The following is a 22,761-nucleotide window of genomic DNA, read 5'->3' as shown; positions in this document are numbered from 1 at the left end:
TTAAAAGAAAAAATTTTCTGAAGTGATAGCTTGGAACCTGGAGAGCAACACCACTTAGAGCATGTTCCCGGGTTCCTCTCTCTGACTACATGAATACAAAGGTGAGAGCAAATGGCATGTTTGCTTTCTCCCTCACTTCATCTCTCTAATCAGTTTCTCTGTTAGAACTCTCTCTGAGTTCAGAATAGCCATTTCCTTATTGGTTACTTTGTTTCCTGAGAAGTGGAATTATGGACAAATAAGTCTAAGAATATTATAGATCAGTGATTTTCAACCTTTTTCATCTTATGGTACACATAAACTAATTAGTAAAATTCTGTGGTACACCAAAAATATATTTTTTGACAATCTGACAAAAAAAAGGTATAATTTTGAATCATTCATACTGTATGGCTATTGTTGTGTTGGCTGTTGTCATTTAAAAAAAATAGGTTTTTATTGATTTTTAGAGAGAAGAAGGGAGAAGGAGAGAGAGATAGACATATTGATGAGGGAGAAATAGCAACATCAATCTGCTGCCTTCTGCATGCCCCCACACTGGGGACTGAGACAGCAACCAGGGCATGTGCCCTGACCAGGAATTGAACTGGTGACCTCTTGGTGCATGGGTCAATGCCCAACCACTGAGCCACACTGGCTGGGCTCTTGTCATTTTTTAATTTTAGAATCTAAGAGGTCAGTGCCCTGACTAAATAGTCAGGTATTGCATGCTTTAAAAAATTTTTTGGCACACCAGTTGAAGATTTCTGTTTCAGATAATCTGCTTTATTAGAATCGAAAGAGGCCGTATTTGAGTATTTTGAAGGGGGCAAAGTGTTCCAAACATCTTTATTTTTGTTAATTGTATTAAAAATAGGATAATTGGAATCTTTATAAAGCTTCTAAAAATTATGTCTCCTAGTGGTATTTTGTAGATAAGTTAATTTTTAATAAACTAAGACCAGCATTGTGTCAATTATTAAATCACTAGGTATTTAAGCCCTTCTATATTCTGCTTTGTGATGCCAGGAATTGGACTCTGAAACTTCATTTCTGCACTGTTCCCTAGATCCCCATTAGATTGTGTCAATAGGACTTGTATGCATGCATATAAGCATAAACAAAGGATGCAAAACTCTGGGGGTAATGGTAAGGTATGTACACATATAATACCTCAAAAAAATTCTAAAAAAAAAAAAAGAAAAGAAAACATCCTATATAATAAAGAGCTAATATGCAAATGACTGGTCGCTATGACACGCACTGACCACCAGGGGGCAGACGCTCAATGCAGGAGCTGCCCCCTGGTGGTCAGTGTGCTCCCACAAGGGGAGTGCCGCTTAGCTAGAAGCCGGCTCATGTCTTGCGAGCACAGCGTCAATGGCGGGAGCCTCTCCCGCGTTTGCGGCAATGTTAAGGATGTCCAACTGCCAGCTTAGGCCTGCTCCCAAGGGCTCCCAGACTGTGAGAGGGCGCAGGCCGGGCTGAGGGACCACCCCCGAGTGCACAAATTTTGTGCACCGGGCCTCTAGTACTTTGTATAATTTTAGTCCCCTCACCCTACATGCGTAGGCATCCAAAGATTCAAGGGGACTCTTCCACCAAATTCAAGGGTTTGTTTGTATGTGAACGTGTGTGTGTGTGTGTGTGTGTGTGTGTGTGTGTGTGTTTGCATATGCCCCTCTCTCTCTTTCTCTCTCTGTCTCTGTCTGTCTCTCTGCTCCTTCCTCTTCTGTACTCTGTCCAGAAAATTGTCACCTTAGTCTACCCAACTCTGATCTGTCTCTTCAACTATGTAAGACTTTGGAGATCTCTTTGCGTTTCTCTTCATGCTGAGGCTTCGAAAGATGGGATATCTTTAAGCTGTAATACAGGCTAATTTTAGGGCTCACTTTGTTTGTGTCCTTTCTCTCAGGAGTCACAGTCTTTTGCTGCCTGTTGCCCAGTATCTGAACAGCATTGTTTCATTGATTTTTGTCCAGTTTTCTAGTTGTCTGAGACAGGAAGGGAAGTCTAGTCCTAATTACTCCACTATGGCCAGAAGCCTGGATCCCAATCTTATCCTCTTTTGCCCAAGTATTTTGTCTTACCATCTGGTTCTTTCCATCTTTCATCATATCAAGTCTCTCCTCTATTACAATGACTATAAAAGAAGAGCAAACTCATTCTTCTTGATTTACCAACCTCTCTCTCCTCTACCCTTTATAGCCAAACTTTTTGAAAGTGGTCTCTATATCCTTGCCTCTCAAAAGTGTTGCTTGTAGACTGGCAGAATCAGCATCAACTGGATATTCATTAGAAATGTAGAACCTCCCACTACTGATTTAACCAGGTGATTCATTTGAGAAGTTTTGTTCTACATTTTACGGGCCTTGTTTCTTCCTGCTCCATCTTGTTCCTGAGTGCACTGTAGTCTGACATCTGTTCTTGCCTAGGTCATGTGTGTCCATCTCAGCCATTAATCCTCCTTTAAATATTTCTTTGGCTCCTGGGGATGCCCTGTTCTCTTGTCCTCTGACCTCTGGGACTTTTGCAGGCTTTTTTTCTTAAATGCCAATATTCTGTAGAATGTGGTCCTCAGCTTTCCTCAGATTTTACATTTCTTAGTCTATCTCATTTTATCTTGTAACTTCACTTTCAACATATATCTCCATCCTGAATCTCTACCGAGTTCCAAGTTTGCATGTCCCATAATCATCTTAAACTCTGCATCTCTACAGCAGACACAATGATCTCTCCCACTATGTCTTCTTTCTCAGTGACTGACACCTCTATTTAGCTATTGTCCAACCCAGAAACTTGTCAGTCATCTTTGACTCCTCAATCACCCTTACTCCACATTAACTCACACTCATTTCCAATTTTAGTCCTTCTCGAAGGCTTATTGATTTCACCCTAAAAATTCATCTCATCTGTCCATTTCTCTTAGTCACTCTTGGTACTTGTGCAACAGGACTTCAAGTTTCACCTGAGATTACTGCAATGGCTTCCTAACTGGTTTCCCTATCTTTAGCCTGTTCTCTCAAAGTTAAACTCCATTTTGCAGCAAGAATGATCCTTTTAATAAGAAGAAAGTGCTCACCCCTCATCTAAAGCCCTTGCCAAACTTCCTAACTAAGCATACAAAATCCTCACAATCTAGTCCTTTCCTACCCAATTCTGAATTTCCTTGAGTGCGTTGCCTCTTCCACTACCACCTGGTTTCTAGGCCTCTGGTCCTGATGGTCCTTTGGCTACATCCTGCTTTTCACTTGTTGTCACCTATTCCTCCCTCAGGTTTCATGTCAATAATCACATTTTGCATGGATCTCTTTCTGATTCTCCCAGCCAGATCTCTCTGTACTTTACACATACCCTTTCTTGGCTCCCACCACATTGTTACGGCTGTGTTTGTGTGAGTTTTGATTGTATTTGTATATGAGGGTAGATAACTCATGTCTCTCTCTTTTTTTTAATGGTTGGTGTTGTTACTCTTTTTTAAAAAAAATCCTTATTGTTGTAAGTGTTATATAGGTCCTCCTTTTCTCCAAATTTCTCTAGCCTGCTCCCATCATCCCCCAGGCCCTCACCATCCCATTGTCAGTGTCCACAGGTTATGCATATATGTGTACAAGGTCATTGGTTGATCGCTTCCCACCTATCCTCCCCTGCCTTCCCTCTGAGGTTCAATAGTCTGTTCAGGCTTCTATGTTTCTGTGTCTATTTTTCTTTTCTTTTCTTTTTAAAAAAATATATTTTATTGATTTTTTACAGAGAGGAAGAGAGAGGGATAGAGAGTTAGAAACACTGATGAGAGAGAATCATCGATCAGCTGCCTCTTGCACACCCCCTACTGGGGATGTGCTCTCAACGAAGGTACATGCCCTTGACCGGAATCGAACCTGGGACCTTTCAGTCCGCAGGCTGATGCTCTATCCACTGAGCCAAACCGGTTTTGGCATGTGTCTATTTTTGATCATCAGTTTATTTGGTTCATTAGATTCTACATATGAATAAGATCATGTGATACTTATCCTTTTCTGACTGGCTTATTTTGCTTAGCATAATACTCTCCAGGTCCATCCATGCTGTTGCAAAGGGTAAGAGTTCTTTCTTTTTTTGTTGCTACATAGTATTCCATGATGTAAATGTACCACCATTTTTTAATCCACTCATCTGCTGATGGGCACTTAGCCTGTTTCCAAATCTTAGTTATTGTAAATTGTGCTGCTATGAACATAGTGAGTGGTGCATATATTTTTTCTGATGAGTGTTTCAGATTTCTTAGGATATATTCCTAGAAGTGGGATTTTGGATTTGGCAAGCTGTATCACCTAGGGTGGGTCCTCTCCCCACTCGCCCTCCCCCCTTCCACCCCTCCCCTTCCACCCCCCCTCCCCATAGCTCCTCCCAGGAAAAGTGGCTGCTTCAGTTTGAAAGCATATGAATGACCCAATGCAGGACTCCAGACTACTGCTTTTCCAAGTCTCCTTGCCCTGCTTCCCACCCCACCTGTCCTCAGGCACCTCAAGTCTACGCCTCCCTTCCTGTACCAATGCCTCGGTGTGTAGTTGCAACTGAAAACTCTGTGCTCTGGGTTTAGATATTAAAACAAAAAGGCAATAGAAACTGCAGCTTCCTCCCCCTCCCTCCACCCCCCCACTGGCTCTGTCTGCCGGGTCTAGACTAGCGGTCTTGCTATCTTTCGTAGCTGCTTGGATGATATGGGCACTGAGAGTTACACCTGCTGCAGGTCCAGAGGCTAACTAGTGTCGTATTGTTGTAACTTAGGTGCTTAGGATCCTTCATTCATTCAACAAATATTTATTGAGTACCCACATAGATTCCAGGCAAGGTTCTTGATCTCATCAAGCTTATACTTTATGAGAAACCATAAACAACAAAATAAATTTTTTTGCTCTTATATATAGTAGGTTCTTATAAATGTTTTTGAAAGAATTAATGTATGAATATGTATTTTCAAGAACCATTGACATCCAGAAATCTTTGATATAATTGTTATTGACTTAAGCCCTTGAAACTCTGCTCTCTAAAAATGTAAAACACATTTTTAAATTGGTGGTAATTAGGTTATTATTCAGAGCCTTTTACTCTATCTAATCTTCATTTTATTTTACCTAGTTTCCCTGAACAAAGCAAGGTAATCAAAGCTGTTAGAAGTGAACTTTAGAAATAGTAGTGAGAAGTGACGTTTAACCTCAAAAATGAAAAAGTAAAATAATAAATTATGTTACTAAGAAGGATATGTTATTTTCATGGTGTTTTATAAAGGTCAAGTCCTAGATCCTAAAATTAGAAACATTTCTTTTCAAATAGCTAAAATGTAGATTTAAAAAAATAGATTTAAAATGTAGATTTTTTACAGAGAGGGATAGAGAGTTAGAAACACCGATGAGAGAGAAACATCTATCAGCTGCCTCCTGCACACCCCCTACTGGGGATGTGCTCGCAACCAAGGTACATGCCCTTGACCTGAATCGAACCTGTGACCATTCAGTCCGCAGGGCGACACTATCCACTGAGCCAAACCGGTTAGGGTTAAAATGTAGATTTTTGATAGTTAATAGATTATCTCAAATTGGCAGAATATTGGGAACACTTAAGATGCTGTGTCACTTTATTAATTTTTAACTCTTTAATTATATGAAAATGTGATAGTAAATCTGTTTTAAATCTTATATACTCAGAATATTAAGTGTGTTTTTTTTATTGCAAGCATCACAAATTTTAACTAACTTCAGCAAAAAAGGAATTTATTGAAGCTTCAATGATCAATGGAAAAGCTGAAGAACCAACAAATGTCCACTGTTTCATTTAGGCCATAGAGGTTATTTTTCTGTAAGTTACAATTCTTCTGGGTTCTATAATTAATTTCACCTATCTGAATTTTCTTGAGTCCTTATGCCTAAGAGCATATGCTACTTGTTGCATAATTTCTGGTATATTGTAATTGCTTACTTAGACATTCAACACCCCAATGCAGTGTTTTCATCTCAAAGTTTTAATACTGCAGAAGTATCTAAGAATAAGGACATTTTCCTACATAAAAGTACTCTTAATCACATCTAAGAAAATGAAAATTAATTCAGTAATATTATCTAATATGCTAGAAACTTAAATTCACCCAATTATTCCCTAAATGTTTCTTTTTAGACCAGGACCCAATAAAAGATCACTTATTGCATTTGTTTTTGTCTCTTAAGTCTCTTTTAATCAAGCAACCCCCTTGTTTTTGTTTTTCATGACACTGACTTCTTTTTGAAGAGTCTAGGCAGTTAGAATGTCTCACATTCTGAATTTATGTAATCATTTCTTCATGCTTAGATTTAAGTTAAACACTTTTAGCAAGAATATTACATGCTTCTTGCTGGAGCCCATCAGGATGTATAAAATGTCAGGTTGTCTCACTACTGGTAATACTGAAGTTGAAGACTTAGTTAAGGTGCAGACCACCAAATCTGTGCATTACAAACCTATGACTGTCTTTTTTCCAGAAACCTTTATCCCAAAGGTTGAACATTCAGCAATAATGAATTGATTGTTACTTCAATTTTAATTAAAATTTTGGAAAAAGCAGAGGAAGGCTGAAAATTGAGGAAAAGGAAATCAATAATATGATATATTTTATTGAATAAATGAATGCAGGTATTTCTCGTTTTGGGGAGTGGATGCTGTGAATTAGAATAATCAAATTGAATTTCCCTATAAGGACATTATCCTGGAAAAGAATTTCCGATCCAGCTTTGATTAGAAGTTAACATTCACTGACTTTATGCTAAAGCAGTACCATAAAAACAGTAGAAAGCATGTATGTGGATCAGACAATTAAAACCATCATTATAATATTAACAACCTATCACTTAATCTTAACTTGAGACCCAGAAAAGGAGTTGGGCATGCTTGGTAGATCAGCCTTTGGAGGAAGTAGCTGTGCAGGGCAGAGAGGGCCTAAGCTCTGGAGCTGAGAGCAGTAATTGTGATGGAGCAAAGCAGGGTAGAAACAGTCCTTAACGCTTAAGTGTTGCCTGTTCGTATTCGATTACATGAATGAATATATGTTGTTGAGAACTTTGGATGTTACATTACTGTAACTTTTAATTTTTAATATTTTTTTATTGAGGTATTATATGTGTACATATCTTACCATTACCCCCCTCCACCCCACGCCCACACATGCCCTCCCCCCCCAGAGTTTTGCGTCCATTGTTTATGCTTATATGCATGCATACAAGTCCTTCGTTTGATTTCATAACTCCCCCACCTCTCCCTAACTTTCCCCCTGTAATTTGAAAGACTGTTTGATGCTTTACTGTCTCTGTATCTATCTTTTTGTTCATCACTTTATAATGATCTTTACTATCCCTAAATGAGTGAGATCATGTGGTATTTTTCTTTCACATTACTGTAACTTTTAATTTTTAAACTTTTGGAGAGCTTAAAGCAGGCGTCCTCAAACTATGGCCCGCGGGCCACATGAGGGTGTTTTTGCCGTTTTGTTTTTTTACTTCAAAATAAGATATGTGCAGTGTGCATAGGAATTTGTTCATAGTTTTATTTTAAACTATAGTCCGGCCCTCCAACGGTCTGAGGGACAGTGAACTGGCCCCCCATTTAAAAAGTTTGAGGACCCCTGGCTTAAAGCAAGAGAGGTGACAGTGGACACCAAAGGATCAGGAAGGATAAAAGGTAGCAGTCAGATTAACTGGATGAGAAACAAGGGTCAAAAGTAACATCATTGGGACCTTGAGTGGGAAGTGGTTGCAGGAGCCTGGGACAGGGTGTGGTCATCGTGTCTGCGAGGGGACAGGTGGAAAGCCAGGCCTCTGGCCCTAGAATGGTTGGTACAGTCACTCCTGGAGTTTTCTTTTTCTGCAACCATAGCTCCTTGGAGGCCAGAAGAAATTAGCCAGCTATGCGCCAGCAAAGCATTATATGTTGTGATTTGGGGTTTGGTTTGACTGTTGGTTTCAGAGAAATTATATTTTGACTGTGGGCCTCTTAACACTGTTTTCTCCAACTTTGGGACTTAAGCCTCAAGCAAGAGGGGACAGCCCTCTGAGGCCCTTTGGGGCCCCCACATTCCAACCTGGAACTTTGAGACAGTGGGGCCTGGGGACCAGGGGGTACTGGGCATTCTGGGCTGTTGGGACAAGAGATGAGGAGGGCAGGGGCCTACGCCTACTATGGAGCAATACCTTAGCACCCTCTCCAAGGCTTCCAGCGGGGCTACCACCAGGAAGAACTCTAGCAGCCTGGTCAACAACAGCCAGCAGTGTGGAGATGTGAGTGGCAAGAGGCTCCGTTTTCCTGTGGGGCGGGGCAAGGAGAGCCACGGACAGATCCCATGGGTGTAACTGTGGTGCTTGGGATGCCCTCATGCAGTGCAGTGGGGAACAGCAACTGGCTAGGGACAGACCAGGAGGTCTTCGGGGCTGTCTGGCAGGCCAGGCCCCTTTAACCCTGACTGTATGACCCTTGGCTTCTTTGGTTAAAGTAGGGGTAGATAGACTTGAACTAAGTAAATAAAGCCTAAAAGGAAAGACAAAACTCTCCAATTGTTCCTGACAGGGTGTGCACAAAGCCCACTTCCCTGGAGTTGGAGTGACTGCACTACTGGATCTGCCTCTTGGGGTCAAGCTGCCTGTGATCCCAGGGAGCAATAATTTATACTATACCACAAAGTTAAACAAAAAGGTAATTTTTGTCTTGACATTGGTTGACTTTGCCAATTTCTACTTGCTTTTAAAGTCAGGTGCTACATTATACAAACTCCATTAAGGGAATTCGCATTAACAGTCCCAGAAAAAAAAAAAAATCAACTCAAACCCACATGTAAACCAAGATATTGTTTAGCATTCATGCCAAGTAACTTCATCTAGTATGGCTTGCACAGAATCATGGGATGGACAGGTGTTATTCTTAGTTCTCTCAAGTTTTGGAAGCATATTAACTTTTCTTTGTAACAACACAAAATACACTTATTTAGTGAGATTTTTTTACTCAGAAATAACTATGTTTGGTTCAAAGGTGGAAAATTATTGGTGTTGGCTGGCATTTAATTATGTTATGATTTTAACCAATCATAAATTGTACAAAACTCTCATTATAGAAACTTTTCTATGATTTTTTTGAGAGAAATATAACAACAGTGACAATAAAATGGAATTGAAATGAGTTGACCTGATTCAGTACTTTATCTTCACTTTATTTATTTTCTCCATTTTTTAAATTAAGGTATTATATGTGTACATATCTTACCATTGCCCCCCCCTACTCCCATACATGCCCTCACCCCCCAGTGTTTTGCGTCCATTGGTTATGTTTCACTTTAATGGGAGAAGGCTCTGCCTCCCCGAAGAGACTCCATGATTTCCCCCAACTTTCCTATCCAGTCTTACTCCCACACAGAATCTCAGTTTCCTCCAGTTGGGGTCTTTCATACCTCCTCTCACATATTGAACTTTAAAATCCAGATCTTGATTTTTTCCTGACTGTAGCACTTGAGATTGTTTGATTTCTTGTACTAGATAAGATCCCAAGAAACAATAACTCTTTAATCCATCATTTTTAACATCTGAGCTTTACTTCTATTATTATTTGATAAACTTGTTTCCATGCACCTTGGAAAAAGATTTTCCAATTTCTTCACTTTAGATTATTGAGATGTAACAGTCATAGTTAATATTATTTCTTTATACTTTGAATGCAGTGCCTTGACCTGGATGAGAAAGGGAGGAAATGGAGAACTTAGCATTAGCTTTATCCATTAAAACACATTTTATCCTAGTCTCTTTCATTTCCTCTCTTCCTTTCTTTTCTGGCTCAGGGGCAGAGACTGATGGAGATCAGTGGAGGAATTGAGTGAGGGTGGGTTTTTAGAATAATTCAGGTCAGGTGTGTGTGTATATGTATGGGTGAGGGGGGTAGGAATAAGCAATTAGCATTACACAATCCAAATCTTTCTGTTGCTGGTTTTCTCCACGTCAAATTCTTCTTGCATGCTTTATTTTGAACAAAAATTCCAGTCATTTTCTAACTTTACATTTGTCATCTTTTTAAATCTGTGTTTGCAGCTTTTTCAACCTTCTTATGGTTTTAACCTGACTGATCCTTATTGTCGACTTTTGGACAACCAATATAATAGTCTTCATGATCCACATTTAAGAGAATACCATTCACGTGAAGATATCCGGAGAAGATTAAAGAAAGGAGGCTACATCACCAGCAATGATGAAGTGGGTTGAAGATTACTTCTTTTTAATCATTGAAGACTTCCAAGACTTGATATAAACTGGCTTCTATACCTCACTGGGGTGGGCGGTGGGGGAGGGGTTTCACTTTTAACTTGGTCATGAGAGATACTTAATGAGGAATTGTATAAATTACTTAGTATTTTGGGTCAAAAGAAATCAAACAACATTTGTGTTTCTAAATGATACTACTTCTTCCAACTTTTTTATTTATAATATCAAAATATGATAACTAAATAATTTGAGGATATAAACATATTTTTCTGACTGTATCATAGTTCTCTATCTCTGTCTCCATGATTTTGTATGCTTGTCAAGGATTATGTCTTATGAAATTTTTAAAAACTAAAGACAAAATAAGAACACGGGTGCTTACTTTGGCAGCACATATACTAAGATTGGAATGATACAGAGAAATCAGCATGGCCCCTGTGTAAGGATGATATGCAAATCCATGATGCCTTCCATATTTTTTAAAAAGAAAAAAAAATTAGGAACACAGCAATATTAGCCTGATACAATCTTGATAAAACATAAGAATAGTTTTATATTCTAACTAGAGGCCCAATGCACGAAGATTCATGCAAGAATGGGCCTACCTTCCCCTGGCTGCCGGCACCGCCTTCGCTCTGGCCGGAGCTGCCTTTCTGCCTTCCCACGCTGCCCAGAGGCCCGGAGCTGCTGGGGCAGTGCAGAATGCCTGTGTCGTTGCCATGGTGATGATGCAAGCATCCTGCCCCGTCCCTGGGCACTTGGTGCCTGCATATGCAAATTAACCCGCCATATTTGGTGGGTTAATTTGCATAATCAGTCCTGATTGGCTGATGGGTGTCGCGAAGGTATGGTCAATTTGCATCTTTCTCTTTTATTAGTGTAGATATGTATTGAATATGTAATTATTATTATACTAGAGGCCCAGTGCATGAATTCATGCACATTGAAAGGACATTAATTAGAAGAAATATTTTAGAGGCTGGGGAGGGACCATGGGAGTTTGGCTCCAGGGCGTGGGGGCCCATCTCGCCCAGTCCCGATTGGTGGGACTCCAGCAGCAAGCTAACTGACTGGTGGGAGTGTCTTCCCCCTGTTGGTCAGTGTGTGTAATAGCAACTGATCAAGTGGTCAACCAATTGGTCAGACACTTAGCATATTAGGTTTTTATATACATAGATTGGTATTTTATTCTACTAACTCCAATTATGTGTACTAAATTCATAAGTCATTTTAAAAAAGTAATGAGACTTAGAAATGTCTTGTTGTTTAACAATTGTAGAGAGATACTACTTACAAAATTGTTAGCAATTTATTACTCTTGATACCAAAATGCTATCAAATTGTATATTATTAACATTTTTCCTTCAGAAAGTGATTGCTATGATTTTTAAATGTTTAAATTTACATTTTTTGTTATTGTTTTGTTTTTTAGATTATATGTAACTTGGCTGAGTTTAACAAGTATAGGCAATATCTTACAAGTCTGAAATTAGACTTCGAAAGACACTACTTAAAAGAACAAGTAAGTTAAATAGTTAAATTTGTTTTCTTACATAAGGTTTGGAAGAAAGGTTTACTTGTATAAAAAGTATTTTCTTATAATACTTTTACCTTTTATTATGACCGACTAATTAAATATTTTTTCCAAATGAAAATTTAGAGCAGGAATAAAGAAGAATTTGAGGTGGTTTTATTGGGCCAAGAAATGGAAAGGGACCAAGCCATCTATTAATATGCCAGTGGTAGTTGGGTATAATTTAATAACTAACTTGCTAATCCAGTGTGTTTCTTCTGATTTGGGGCCAATAGGAATAATCTATTGTGGCAACAAGATTTTTAAACTGGAACCAAAGTCAGCTTGACTAACAGGAGAGAAACAGTGTGAATAGTTATAATGTCCTACAGGTGACTCAAGAACTTGTACACTGTGTGTATGTACTTATGCACATGCAGCTGTGTTCATCCAGTAAAAAATTATATTAAAGGTAAAGTGAAATGATTAGGGGTAGAGAGAGTGGGTATGAATAGTGACTTCTTTTCAATTTTAAAATTTTTATTTTAAAAAAGAATAATTTCATTGATTTTTTTTAGAGAGAGAGAGAAGAGAGAAGCATTGATATGAGAGCTCAACATGGAGTGGCTGCCTCCAGTCTGTCCGCTATGGGAATTGAGCCTGAAACCCAGACATGTGACATGAGGGGAATGCTTTGACCAGAATGGAACCAGCAACCTCTCAGTGCATGGGACAACAGTCAAGCAACTGAGCCACATTGGCCAGGCTCCTTTCAATATTTGACTCAAAATTAGTGTGTGTGTGTGTGTGTGTGTGTGTGTGTGTGATGCAAACACATGCCCATGAGTGAATTTGGATTTTAGGGTCAAGAAAGGTATGTGTATTTACAAATTTATGTTCTACAGTTGAGAGAGTGGTTTAGAAATGAGAATAACTTACCTTTACCTTTAAGTGTTCTCTGTTTCCCCCTCTGTGTCTAGAGTTTCTCTTGTCCTTCTTCCATACTTTCATTTAATTTTTTTCAGAATGGATGGAAATGTACAATGAGATATTTACTTTTCATTTGTAGAGAGATATGTTTTTACTTTGGTTCAGTTACCCGTGTCTGTAATGGATTCAAAATAGATTTAAATGCAGTTAAACAGACTTAGTTATTTAGAAAGTACAAGAAGTTTACTAAACAGTAAGTATAAAAAGGTATGTCAAAGGATAATTCATTTCTGTAAATTTTAAAAACATTATAAATATGTATAAATATACACACATACAGATATATGCATTTATATGATACACACTTTTTAAAATAGGGAATGCTTGCAAAACAAATAAATAAACTACAAGAAAACAATCAACTACGTGGACTTCCTGATGATGCACTGTTCCAAAATTGGTTGTTATGGGAGGAAGCCCAATCTTTTAAGGAACCGGAGCCAGTAGAAGGGCCCAGGTAAGATGGAAGTGAATGTATATTTTATGTATAGATTGTGGACTTAAATAAATTGGAAAAATGCTAGAAAGAATTGAAGCTAGAAATTTTTAAAAATGTAGTAGACACCATTTAATTCCACTATTGACCTAAGTATAGAGAGGAAGGGAGACCAAGAGGTACAGAAATTGGGAACTTGAGTGTCAAGGAAAGGAAGAGCAGGGTTTCTGGTACAAGAGGTAATCCAAACTGATAACTAAAGGACAAATGAGATCCAAAATTCTTTCTGTAGTTACAAATGAAGGAAAACAATCTTTTAGCAGCAGCCTTTAGCAGTAGCTTTTTATGATTCATCTTTAAGAGCTGATAGCATTGAATTTAAGGAGGTTCATGCAAAGTCAAAAATAGAGGTTTGGCTAAACTATATCTAATGCCAATATAGAGGTGCATTGTCCCCAAAAGAAAATGCTAAGCTCTTCAAATATTACCTGCTCATGCTCAACCATTACCATTTCATGGTCAAGCCCGTATCTTAGGGATATTATCGGTTTATCCTCCTCCTCTTTCATCCTTCATTAAGGTGAGGGATTGGGCTACATAGCCTGACTTTTATATTCTGTGGGTCCATTTTGTGGTAGTTCCATAAGCATATTGACATACCAGAGACCCGGATTATAGATGGAAGATGTTGAAGGCTCTGTAAGTCACAGGGGACCCAGGACACATCTTTTTCTTCGGAAATTCAACTTTTTTTTCTTTCTAGATTTGAAATTAAATGTTCAGTTATTGTAGCCTTCTTTGCAAACTCATATACATAAACCCACTGAGTTATGAATAATTACTGTGCAAAATGTTTGTTGTTGTTGTTGTTGATCCTCAACCAAGGATATTTTCTCTATTGATTTTCAGAGTGGAATTAATGGGGGAAAGAGAGAGAGAAACATCTATGTGAGAGAGACATCGATTGGTTGTCTCCCACATGAGAGCCAGAGATTGAGCCTGCAACCAAGGTACCTGCTCTTGACTGAAATAGAACCCACGACCCTTCAGTCTGCAGGTTGACACTCTGTCCATGGAGCCAAAATGGCTAGGACTGTGCAAAAATGTTTTGAAGGAATCCGCTCCACATTTTACCACTGTCTTGGACATAAGAACAGATACTGACATGGTAGAGAGATCTGTATGACAAAGCATGGTGAGAGCTGGCTTACAAATCCATGAATAGAACTGAGAGAGAAACTGAAAATTCTTATAGTGCAAGAAATAAGACTGAGTAAGGAGGTTGTCTGGGTGTATCAAAGCAGCTAATGCCACTATAAGGGAAACATGCAATTCACCTTTGCTTGCATTTGCACTTTTATTTAGTTATTTGGATATGATAAGTAGGAAGTTAGACCAATGTGGACGTACAAAAGAAGAGCAGCGCCTCCTCTGGATGGAAAGAGAAAAAAAACGACAGCAGGAACAAACAAGACGAAAACATATTCTTCGTAAAAAATTTGAAGAGGTGAGAGATACATTTAAAATATTAGGAGAAAAATTGTGCCTAGTGTTTTATTTGAAAATAATTTTAGCTGTCTATAATATTTCTTGAAGCCATTTCATGTCTAGGTAATTTACCCACATTAATCTTTCTTCACAGCTATGATATACAAGTTGTTACATAAAATAATGAGGCTAACACCACAAATTATATCTGTTCTTAAAGAGAGGATTGTGGAAGTTACCAGGCACCATTTAACTCCTTGATCACCCTCAATGTGAGGGGGATACCTTTTTAAATTTAGTGAAAAATAACCATGCCTGCATTCCTAGTCAGTGTGCAGGAAGGAAAGAAGCCCATTCAAAAGCCATGTATGACTTTCCCTACACTTGACCTGGTTTCTGTTAGGCTCTTGACTTGTACTAATTTGCTTATTGGTCGTGGAAAAAATACAAAGGGTTACTGTAAACATTAACCACAGTAACACTGTGCTCTCCAGGAATGGAAGAAAAAAGAGATGTTGCTTCTGACTAAGTCTGCAGAAGGTGTTCAGAGAGAAGTTGGGATAGAGGAACAACGGCGCAGAAATAGAAGAGAGAGTGACAAAAAGGTAGATTTAACTTTCACCTCTAATCTGGGTTGTTAGAGGAGAAGCTTTTGTTAGTTTGGATTTTTGAAAGTACACTATACAAGATGACAATGGGTTGGTTCCCCTAAATCCGTGGTCGGCAAACTGCGGCTCGTGAGCCACATGCGGCTCTTTGGCCCCTTGAGTGTGGCTCTTCCACAAAATACCACGGCCTGGGCGAGTCTATTTTGAAGAAGTGGCATTAGAAGAAGTTTAAGTTTAAAAAATTTAGCTCTCAAAAGAAATTTAAATCGTTGTACTGTTGATATTTGGCTCTGTTGACTAATGAGTTTGCCGACCACTGCCCTAAATGATTTGTGTACATTCTGACTATACTATAAAAAGTCCTGCCTTATTATTTGATACTACTGCCCCGGTGCATTGATTTTTGCACATCGAAAGGAAATTAATTAGAAGGTGGCCGGCAGGACTGGGCCAGATGGGCTGGGCACATCCTGGAGCCAACCTCCCACGGTCCCTCCCCGGCCGGCTGCACCTGGGTGGCGCCGAGGCTTGAAGGGTGTCTGCAGAGTGAGCAGGGTCCCTCTGGCAGGTGGGGTCCTTCAGCCTGGCCTGTAGGGATCAGGCCGAAACCAGCTCTCCAACATCCCCTGAGGGGCCCCAGATTGTGAGAGGGCAGTTTTCGGGTGACACACCCCGCAATCAGGCTCCCTTTTCTCTGGTTCCAGGGTGCGTCACCCAAGAACTGCTGCTGCCAAGTCACCACAGCTCAGCAGTTCTTGTGTTGAGCATCTGCCCCCTGGTTGTCAGTGCGTGTCATAGCTACCAGTCAGAGTGTCTGCCCCCTGGTGGTCATTGTGTGTCATAGCTACCAGTCAGACGGTTGGGTGGTTGGACGGTTGCTTAGCCTTTTTTTTTTTTTAAGAATTTTTTTTTATTGTTTAAAGTATTACATATAGTAGTACATATATCTCCTTTTTCCCCCCCATTGATCTTCCCCCAGGCTCTGGTTCCCCGTCGCATGCCCTCATCCCACACCCCCAAGTGTCTTGTGTCCATTGGTTGTGCTTATATGCATGCATACTAGTCCTTTGGTTGATCTCTTTCCCCCCCTCCCCAACACTCCCCAGCCTTCCCGCTGTAATTTGACAGTCTGTTCGGTACTTTACTGCCTCTGTATCTATCTTTTTGTTCATCAGGTTATAATGTTCTTTATTTTCCATGAATGAGTGAGATCATGTGGTATTTTTCTTTCATTGCCTGGCTTATTTCACTTAACATAATGCTCTCCAGGTCCATCCATGCTGCTGCAAATGGTAAGAATTCTTATTTTTCATAGCAGCGTAGTATTCCATTGTGTAGATGTACCATAGTTTTCTAATCCACTCATATGCTGATGGGCATTTAGGCTGTTTCCAAATCTTAGCTATGGTGAATTGTGCTGCTATGAACATAGGGGTGCATATATCCTTTCTGATTGGTGTATCTAGTTTCATGGGATATATTCCTAGAAGTGGGATTACTGGATCCCCTAAGAGGTCCCAGATTGTGAGAGGGCAGTTCTCGGGTGACACACCCTGCAATCAGGCTCCCTTTTCTCTGGTTCCAGGGTGCGTCACCCAAGAACTGCTGCTGCCAAGTCACCATAGCTCAGCAGCTCTTGTGTTGAGCATCTGCCCTCTGGTGGTCAATGCATGTCATAGCTACCAGTCAGAGTGTCTGCTCCCTGGTGGTCATTGTGTGTCACAGCTACCAGTCAGACGGTTGGGTGGTTGGACGGTTGCTTAGCCTTTTATATATATAGTAACTACTTTTGATTTTATCTCACACCATGAACTATACTTGTAATTCTTATAGAAAAATGATATAACTGATTTTTTTCTTAGAATTTCTTGGGAAAAGTTCTCAATTTTTACCTGCCAGTTAATTTTAAAGTTAGTGCTTTTAATTTTAAATAATATATAATATTTTATGATTTAGAGTATAAATCTGTTTAAAGAGAAATCATTTGCAATCCCAGCACCACCCTATTAACTGTGTACACACACACACATAATATTTCTCTGAATATTTAAATATTCCAATAAATAAATAAATTCATGTTAGTATACCTCTTAGGCTGTTTTGTCGATTGCTTTATTTATTTTTATCCTTTTAATCCCTACCTGAGGACATTTTTACATTGATTTTTAGAGAGAGTGGAGGGGGATAGACAGAGAAACATCAATGCGAGAGAGACACATCAATTGGTTGCTTCCTGCATTGGGATCAAGCCTGCAACTGAGGTACATGCCCTTCACTGGAATTGAACCTGAGACCCTTTAGTCTGCTAGCTGATGCTCTAGCCACTGAGCCAAGCCAGCCAGGGTACGTAGATTACTTTTTAAAATAACAATGGCAACATGCCATATCAATAAATGTTGGTTTAATATTATAAACTAGAGGTCCAGTGCATGAAATTTGTGCACTTGAGGGGGGTGGGGTCCCTCAGCTGGGCCTGTGCCCTCTAGCAGTCCGGGAATCCTCAGGGAATGTACGACCAATGGCTCAGGTCCGCTCCACCACTGCTGCGCTCACCTCTGCTGCGCTCACCAGTGCTTGCCAGCCCTGTGGGAGTGCACTGACCACCGGGGGGCAGCTCCTACTTTGAGCGTCTGCCTCCTGGTGGTCAGTGTGTGTCACAGCGACTGGTCATTCCGCCGTTCAGTCGATTTGCATATTACCCTTTTAGCCAGAAGCCGGGCTTATGTCTGGCGAGCGCAGCAGCAGTGGCAGGAGCCTCTCCCACTTCCGCGGCAGTACTAAGGATGTCCGACTGCTGGCTTAAGCCTGCTTCCCTGGGGGAGCGGGCCTAAGCCATCAGTCAGACATCCCCCAAGGGCTCTCAGACTGCAAGGGGGTTCAGGCCGGGCTGGTGCCCCCCCCCCCGAGTGCATGAATTTTGTGTACCAGGCCTCTAGTGTAGTATAATCATCTTAGGTAACTTATTTTTGACATACCTAGACTAAGTATAAGCTTTACATAATTTAGTTATACATTGATATATATTGCTATATCACAAATTTTTTAATATCGGAAATTCAAATATGTATGGAAAAGATACTTTTGTCACACGTACTTTGTAGTATTATCAAGAACTCACTGCTTAGATGGCAAGGTCAGCTCATTTCAATTTATTGTAATTATTATTTTCTAATATTCAATTTGTTACCACTTTTTTTAGTGGGAGTTCTCTCCAAGTTAGCTTTTTTTCCTTCTTTTTTGCTTCCAGACATCTCTGAAAATATCTTTGTTTGGAGAGCAACAGAATGCCCCAGGTTTCCCCTTAATTTTTGCCTGATGCTAATTTCTGTTCAATGAATCCTAGCCAATATTAGTGGCAATCAGTACAATGGGTAAGTTCTGGCACAGGAAGTACCCATTAGACATGACCACTGATGGGAGGCATGGTATCACTACAGGCTCCTTAAGGTATGTTAATGGTGGAGCTATTTGAAGCATTGATATTTCCAATAGAGTTATTCTAAATTGGCTTTTTTTACATCATGTTTTACTGTAAGAATATTTAAATTCATTTGTGTGTGTATCAATATTTTTATATCTTTTCTTTCAGATTTGACATTATGTATTTCATAACTCCAAATTATGGGCTTGAAATAGAGTTAAAAAAATCTTTATGATAGACTTTCTGACTGGTGTGAGGTGATATCTCATTGTGGTTTTAATTTGCATTTCTCTGATTATTTGTGACTTTGAGCATTTTTGTGTGTGTGTCTCTTGGTCATTTGTATGTCCTCTTGGGAGAAATGTATATTCAGGTCTTCTGCCCATTTTTAAAATATGATTTCTATATTTTTGAGTTTGAAGAGACTGACTGTGTCCTAATATGTGGTCTATCTTTGAAACTGTCCTGTGTGCACTTGAGAAGAATGTATATTCTGTAGCTTTGGGGTGAAATATTCTGAAGATGTCAATTAAGTCAATCTGATCTAGTGAGTCATTTAGGATTGATGTTTCTTTGCTGATATTTTGTTTAGAGGATTTGTCCAGTGATGTCAATGGGGTAGTAAAGTCCCCTACTATGATTGTAATGCTGTCGATCTCTCCTTTGATATCTTCCAGAAGTTTCTTTATGTATTTGGGTGCTCCTATATTAGGTACATATATGTTTACCAGAGTTATACCCTCTTGTTGAATTTCTCCCTTTAGTATTATGAAGTGGCCCTCCTTATCTCTTGTTATGGCCTTCATTTTGAGGTCTAGTTTTGCCAGGTATATAAGTATTGCTTCCCTAGCTTTTATCTCATTTTCATTCACCTGAGTATTTTTTTCATCCCTTCACTATCAGTTTGTGTCAGTCCTTTGTTCTGAGGTAGGTCTCTTGTGGACAGCAAATATATGGGTCATGTTTCCTTATCCATTTCAGCAACCCTATCTTTTGATTGGAGCACTTAATTCATTTATGTTTAAGGTTATTATTGATAGGTACTTGTTAGTCACCATTTTTATTCTTTATGCCTGTGTTCCTACTTCCCTTTCTATTTCTTCTTTTTACAGCAGTCCCTGTAGCATTTCTTGCTTGGTGGTAATAAACTCCTTTAGCCATTTTTTGTCTGTGAAGCTCCTGATTTCACCTTCAATTTTGAATGATAGCCTTGCTGGATATAGTATTCTTGGATTCAGTCCCTTGCTTTGCATCACTTTATATATTTCATTCCATTCCCTTCTGGCTTGATGTTTTTCTGTTGAGAAATCAGTTGATATTCTAATGGGAGATCCCTTGTAGGTAACTTTGTGGCTCTCTCTGGCAGCCTTTAAGATTCTTACTTTGTTATTGATGTTTCCCAGTTTAATTATGATGTGCCTTGGTGTGGGTCTTTTTGCATTCATCTTGTTTAGGACTCTGTGCTGCTTCGAATTGTGTGGCTCTTTCTTCCCAACATCAGGGAAGTTTTCATTATTTCTTCAAACAGCTTTTTTATTCCTTGCTCATATTACTCTCCTTCTGGAACTCCTATTAAGCGGATGTTGTTTCATTTTGTGTTGTCCCAAAGTTCCTTTAGGTTCTCCTCCTACTTTTTAAGTTCTTTCCAGTTGCTGCTGTGCTTGGGTGTTTGTTTTTTTTTTCTACCTTGTATTCTAACTCACTGATGCAGTCCTTAGCTTCTTCTACTCTACTGTTGAAACTTTCCATTGTGTTCTTTATTGTGGCTGTGTCATTCTTCATTTACTCTCAATTCTTCTTCATGTCCTCTTGATTCTTACACATGTTGTTGAATTTTTCTTCCGTCCTTTTCAGTGTCCTTATAACCATTGTTCTGAATTCTTTCTCTGACAAATTGATTGCCTCTGTTTCCTTTATTTCCTTTTCTGGTGATTTCTCCTTTTCTTTTGAATGGGGGTTGTTTCTTTGTCTCCCCATTTTTGCTGTTCCTTTGTGATTGTTTCTACGTATTGTCAGATCTAACTGCTATGCCACCCAGATTTTTTGAATTTGTCTTATATAGTAGATGTCTTATGGGACCCAGTAGTGCAATCTCTCTAGTCCTCTGGGCTGGGCAATCTAGGGGTGCCCCTTACTTGGAATATTTGTGTTTTCTTGGTGTAGTTGGGTCTTGAGTATTATTGTCTATTTGTGGATGGAGTCTCCTGTCAGATTGTCTGGTTATGTGGCTTGCTCTGTATCACATTGACCAAACAGCACAAAATGCAACTCAATAAGACATGACACAAAGGGAACAAAACACGAATGTACTCTCGACACCGATAACCCAATATAAGTGACTACCATAAAAAAGAGAGCAAAAGTGATATCAAAGAAAGAAAAATGGTAAGAGAGAAAAGAAAGAGAAGAAGAATGAAGAAAAAAATATATATGGGGAGAAAACACCAGAGAACAAACAGATAAACCAAAAAATGCAAACAATAAACACCCAGAAAAGAGGGTGGAGGCAGAATCTGTAGAGGCAAAGCTTATAAACTGAAAGTAAGGTTAAGGAATTAAATAAATATGGGGAGGACCTCGGTTCAGTATAGAGAAGGTAGAAAGAGAATGAGTAGATAAGAAGAAAGGAAAGAGAAAGAAAAAAATTTAAAGTAAAAAAATAAGATAAAATAATAATCCTATATAATGAAAGCCTAGGTGGCATCATGTGCGACATCATCACTAGATGGCCCCCACAAGATGGCTGGCAGGGGAGGGCAGTTGTGGATGATCAGGCCAGCTGGGAGGGCAGTTAGGGGCAACCAGGCCTGTAGGGGAGGGCACTTGGGGGTGATCAGGCTGGCAGGGGAGCAGTTAGGCGTCATTCATGCTGGCAGGGGAGTGGTTAGGGAGCGATTAGCTGGCAGGAAGAAGCAGTTAGGGGTAATCAGGTAGGCAGGCAGGTGAGTGGTTAGGAGCCAGCAGTCTCGGATTGTGAGAGGGATGAACGACTGTCAGTTTAGGTCCAATCTCTGCAGCATTGTGCCTAAACCAGCAGTTGGACATTCCCCAAGGGGTCCCAGATTGGAGAGGGTGCAGGCCAGGCTGAGGGGACCCCCCCCCCCATGAACAAATTTCATGCACCGGGCCTCTAGTAAAAAAAATGGAATGAGGAAAAAATAATGTGCAAAATTAAAAAAATAAACAAAAATACAAAGAAAATGAAGAAAAAAAGTTTTTAAAATATTAAAATAAAATAAAATAAAATAAAATAAAATAAAATAAAAATAAAAAAGCGAGGTGTTGTTCATTTCAGTCGAATTTTAATGCCTCATGGGGGCTGGTTTAAGATCCCATACTTCTGTACTGGCTGCCACTTCTCAGTTTCCTGTTAGGTAGTCAGCACCATGTTGAAGTTCCAAATGGTTCACTGCTCCTCTGTTTGTGTCTATCTCTACTGCCTTGACTGCCAGTAAGCAGGACCAATCTGCCCACTAAGCCTGTCTGCCCACTGTCACTCTTAATCTCTCAAGTGGCTGTTTCTTTCAGGGCTATAGTTAGGGAGGTTGCTTTCAAGGACTGAACAGCCTCTCTTCAACACAGTCTCTGAGGGCTCTTCGGTGCTATTCAGATGATTTGTGTCCTTTGTACAACTCACTGTAGTATGGGTGTGGCTGTATTGGTTGCCTGGAGACTGCTGGGAGGGGTTATCTCTTCAGGAGAAAATGGCTGCTTACGTCCGGAGTGTCAGAAATGTCCCAGTGCCAAACTCCTGGTCACCTCTCTCTGACCTGCGCTTCTCCACAGCCTCTACCCAGACAACACAAGTCTGCACCTCCTCCTGCACCTCAGCCATGGGTGAATGTATTTGAAAGGTCCCATGAACTGGGTTTAGCAAATAAAAGCAAAGACCAAAAAAGAGAGGAACAACTGCGTCACTGTGAGTTTCTTTCCCTCTGGCACTGCATGGCTTGGGCTGTTCTTCAGGCCGCCCCCTCTGGACTCAGCCTCTAGCAGCTGTGAACTTAGATCTAGACTCCCCTGCCACCAGAAGCCCTGTGGACTCCCTTTCCACAGTCAGATATTATTCCTGTCCCCATGGG

General features: G+C 39.8%; 1 protein-coding gene and 1 non-coding gene across 3 annotated transcripts in view; both read left to right on the top strand.

Moving 5' to 3' along the window:
• Window positions 1–8,141: 8,141 nt before the first annotated feature.
• LOC114229368 (fibrous sheath-interacting protein 2-like) overlaps window positions 8,142–22,761 on the top strand; it is a 33,199-nt gene continuing 18,579 nt past the window's right edge. The window contains exons 1-7 of one of the 2 annotated variants that reach the window (XM_054722583.1): window positions 8,142–8,261; window positions 8,548–8,673; window positions 10,053–10,214; window positions 11,656–11,745; window positions 13,044–13,183; window positions 14,528–14,669; window positions 15,145–15,255. In XM_054722583.1, the coding sequence (XP_054578558.1) occupies window positions 8,163–8,261; window positions 8,548–8,673; window positions 10,053–10,214; window positions 11,656–11,745; window positions 13,044–13,183; window positions 14,528–14,669; window positions 15,145–15,255 (870 nt within the window). In that variant the 5' untranslated portion in view covers window positions 8,142–8,162. The remainder of the gene's footprint in view (window positions 8,262–8,547; window positions 8,674–10,052; window positions 10,215–11,655; window positions 11,746–13,043; window positions 13,184–14,527; window positions 14,670–15,144; window positions 15,256–22,761) is intronic. The other variant, XM_054722590.1, reaches the window with a different exon arrangement.
• On the top strand, window positions 10,598–10,703 carry LOC114229371 (U6 spliceosomal RNA). Its single transcript, XR_003615458.1, has one exon. It is a non-coding gene; the product is annotated as a U6 spliceosomal RNA (small nuclear RNA).

This window comes from Eptesicus fuscus, chromosome 2 (genome assembly GCF_027574615.1).
Source record: "Eptesicus fuscus isolate TK198812 chromosome 2, DD_ASM_mEF_20220401, whole genome shotgun sequence".
Classification (NCBI taxonomy): domain Eukaryota; kingdom Metazoa; phylum Chordata; class Mammalia; order Chiroptera; family Vespertilionidae; genus Eptesicus; species Eptesicus fuscus.
Note: the sequence above shows the minus strand (reverse complement) of the source record. Positions and strands in the feature narration are given on the sequence as shown.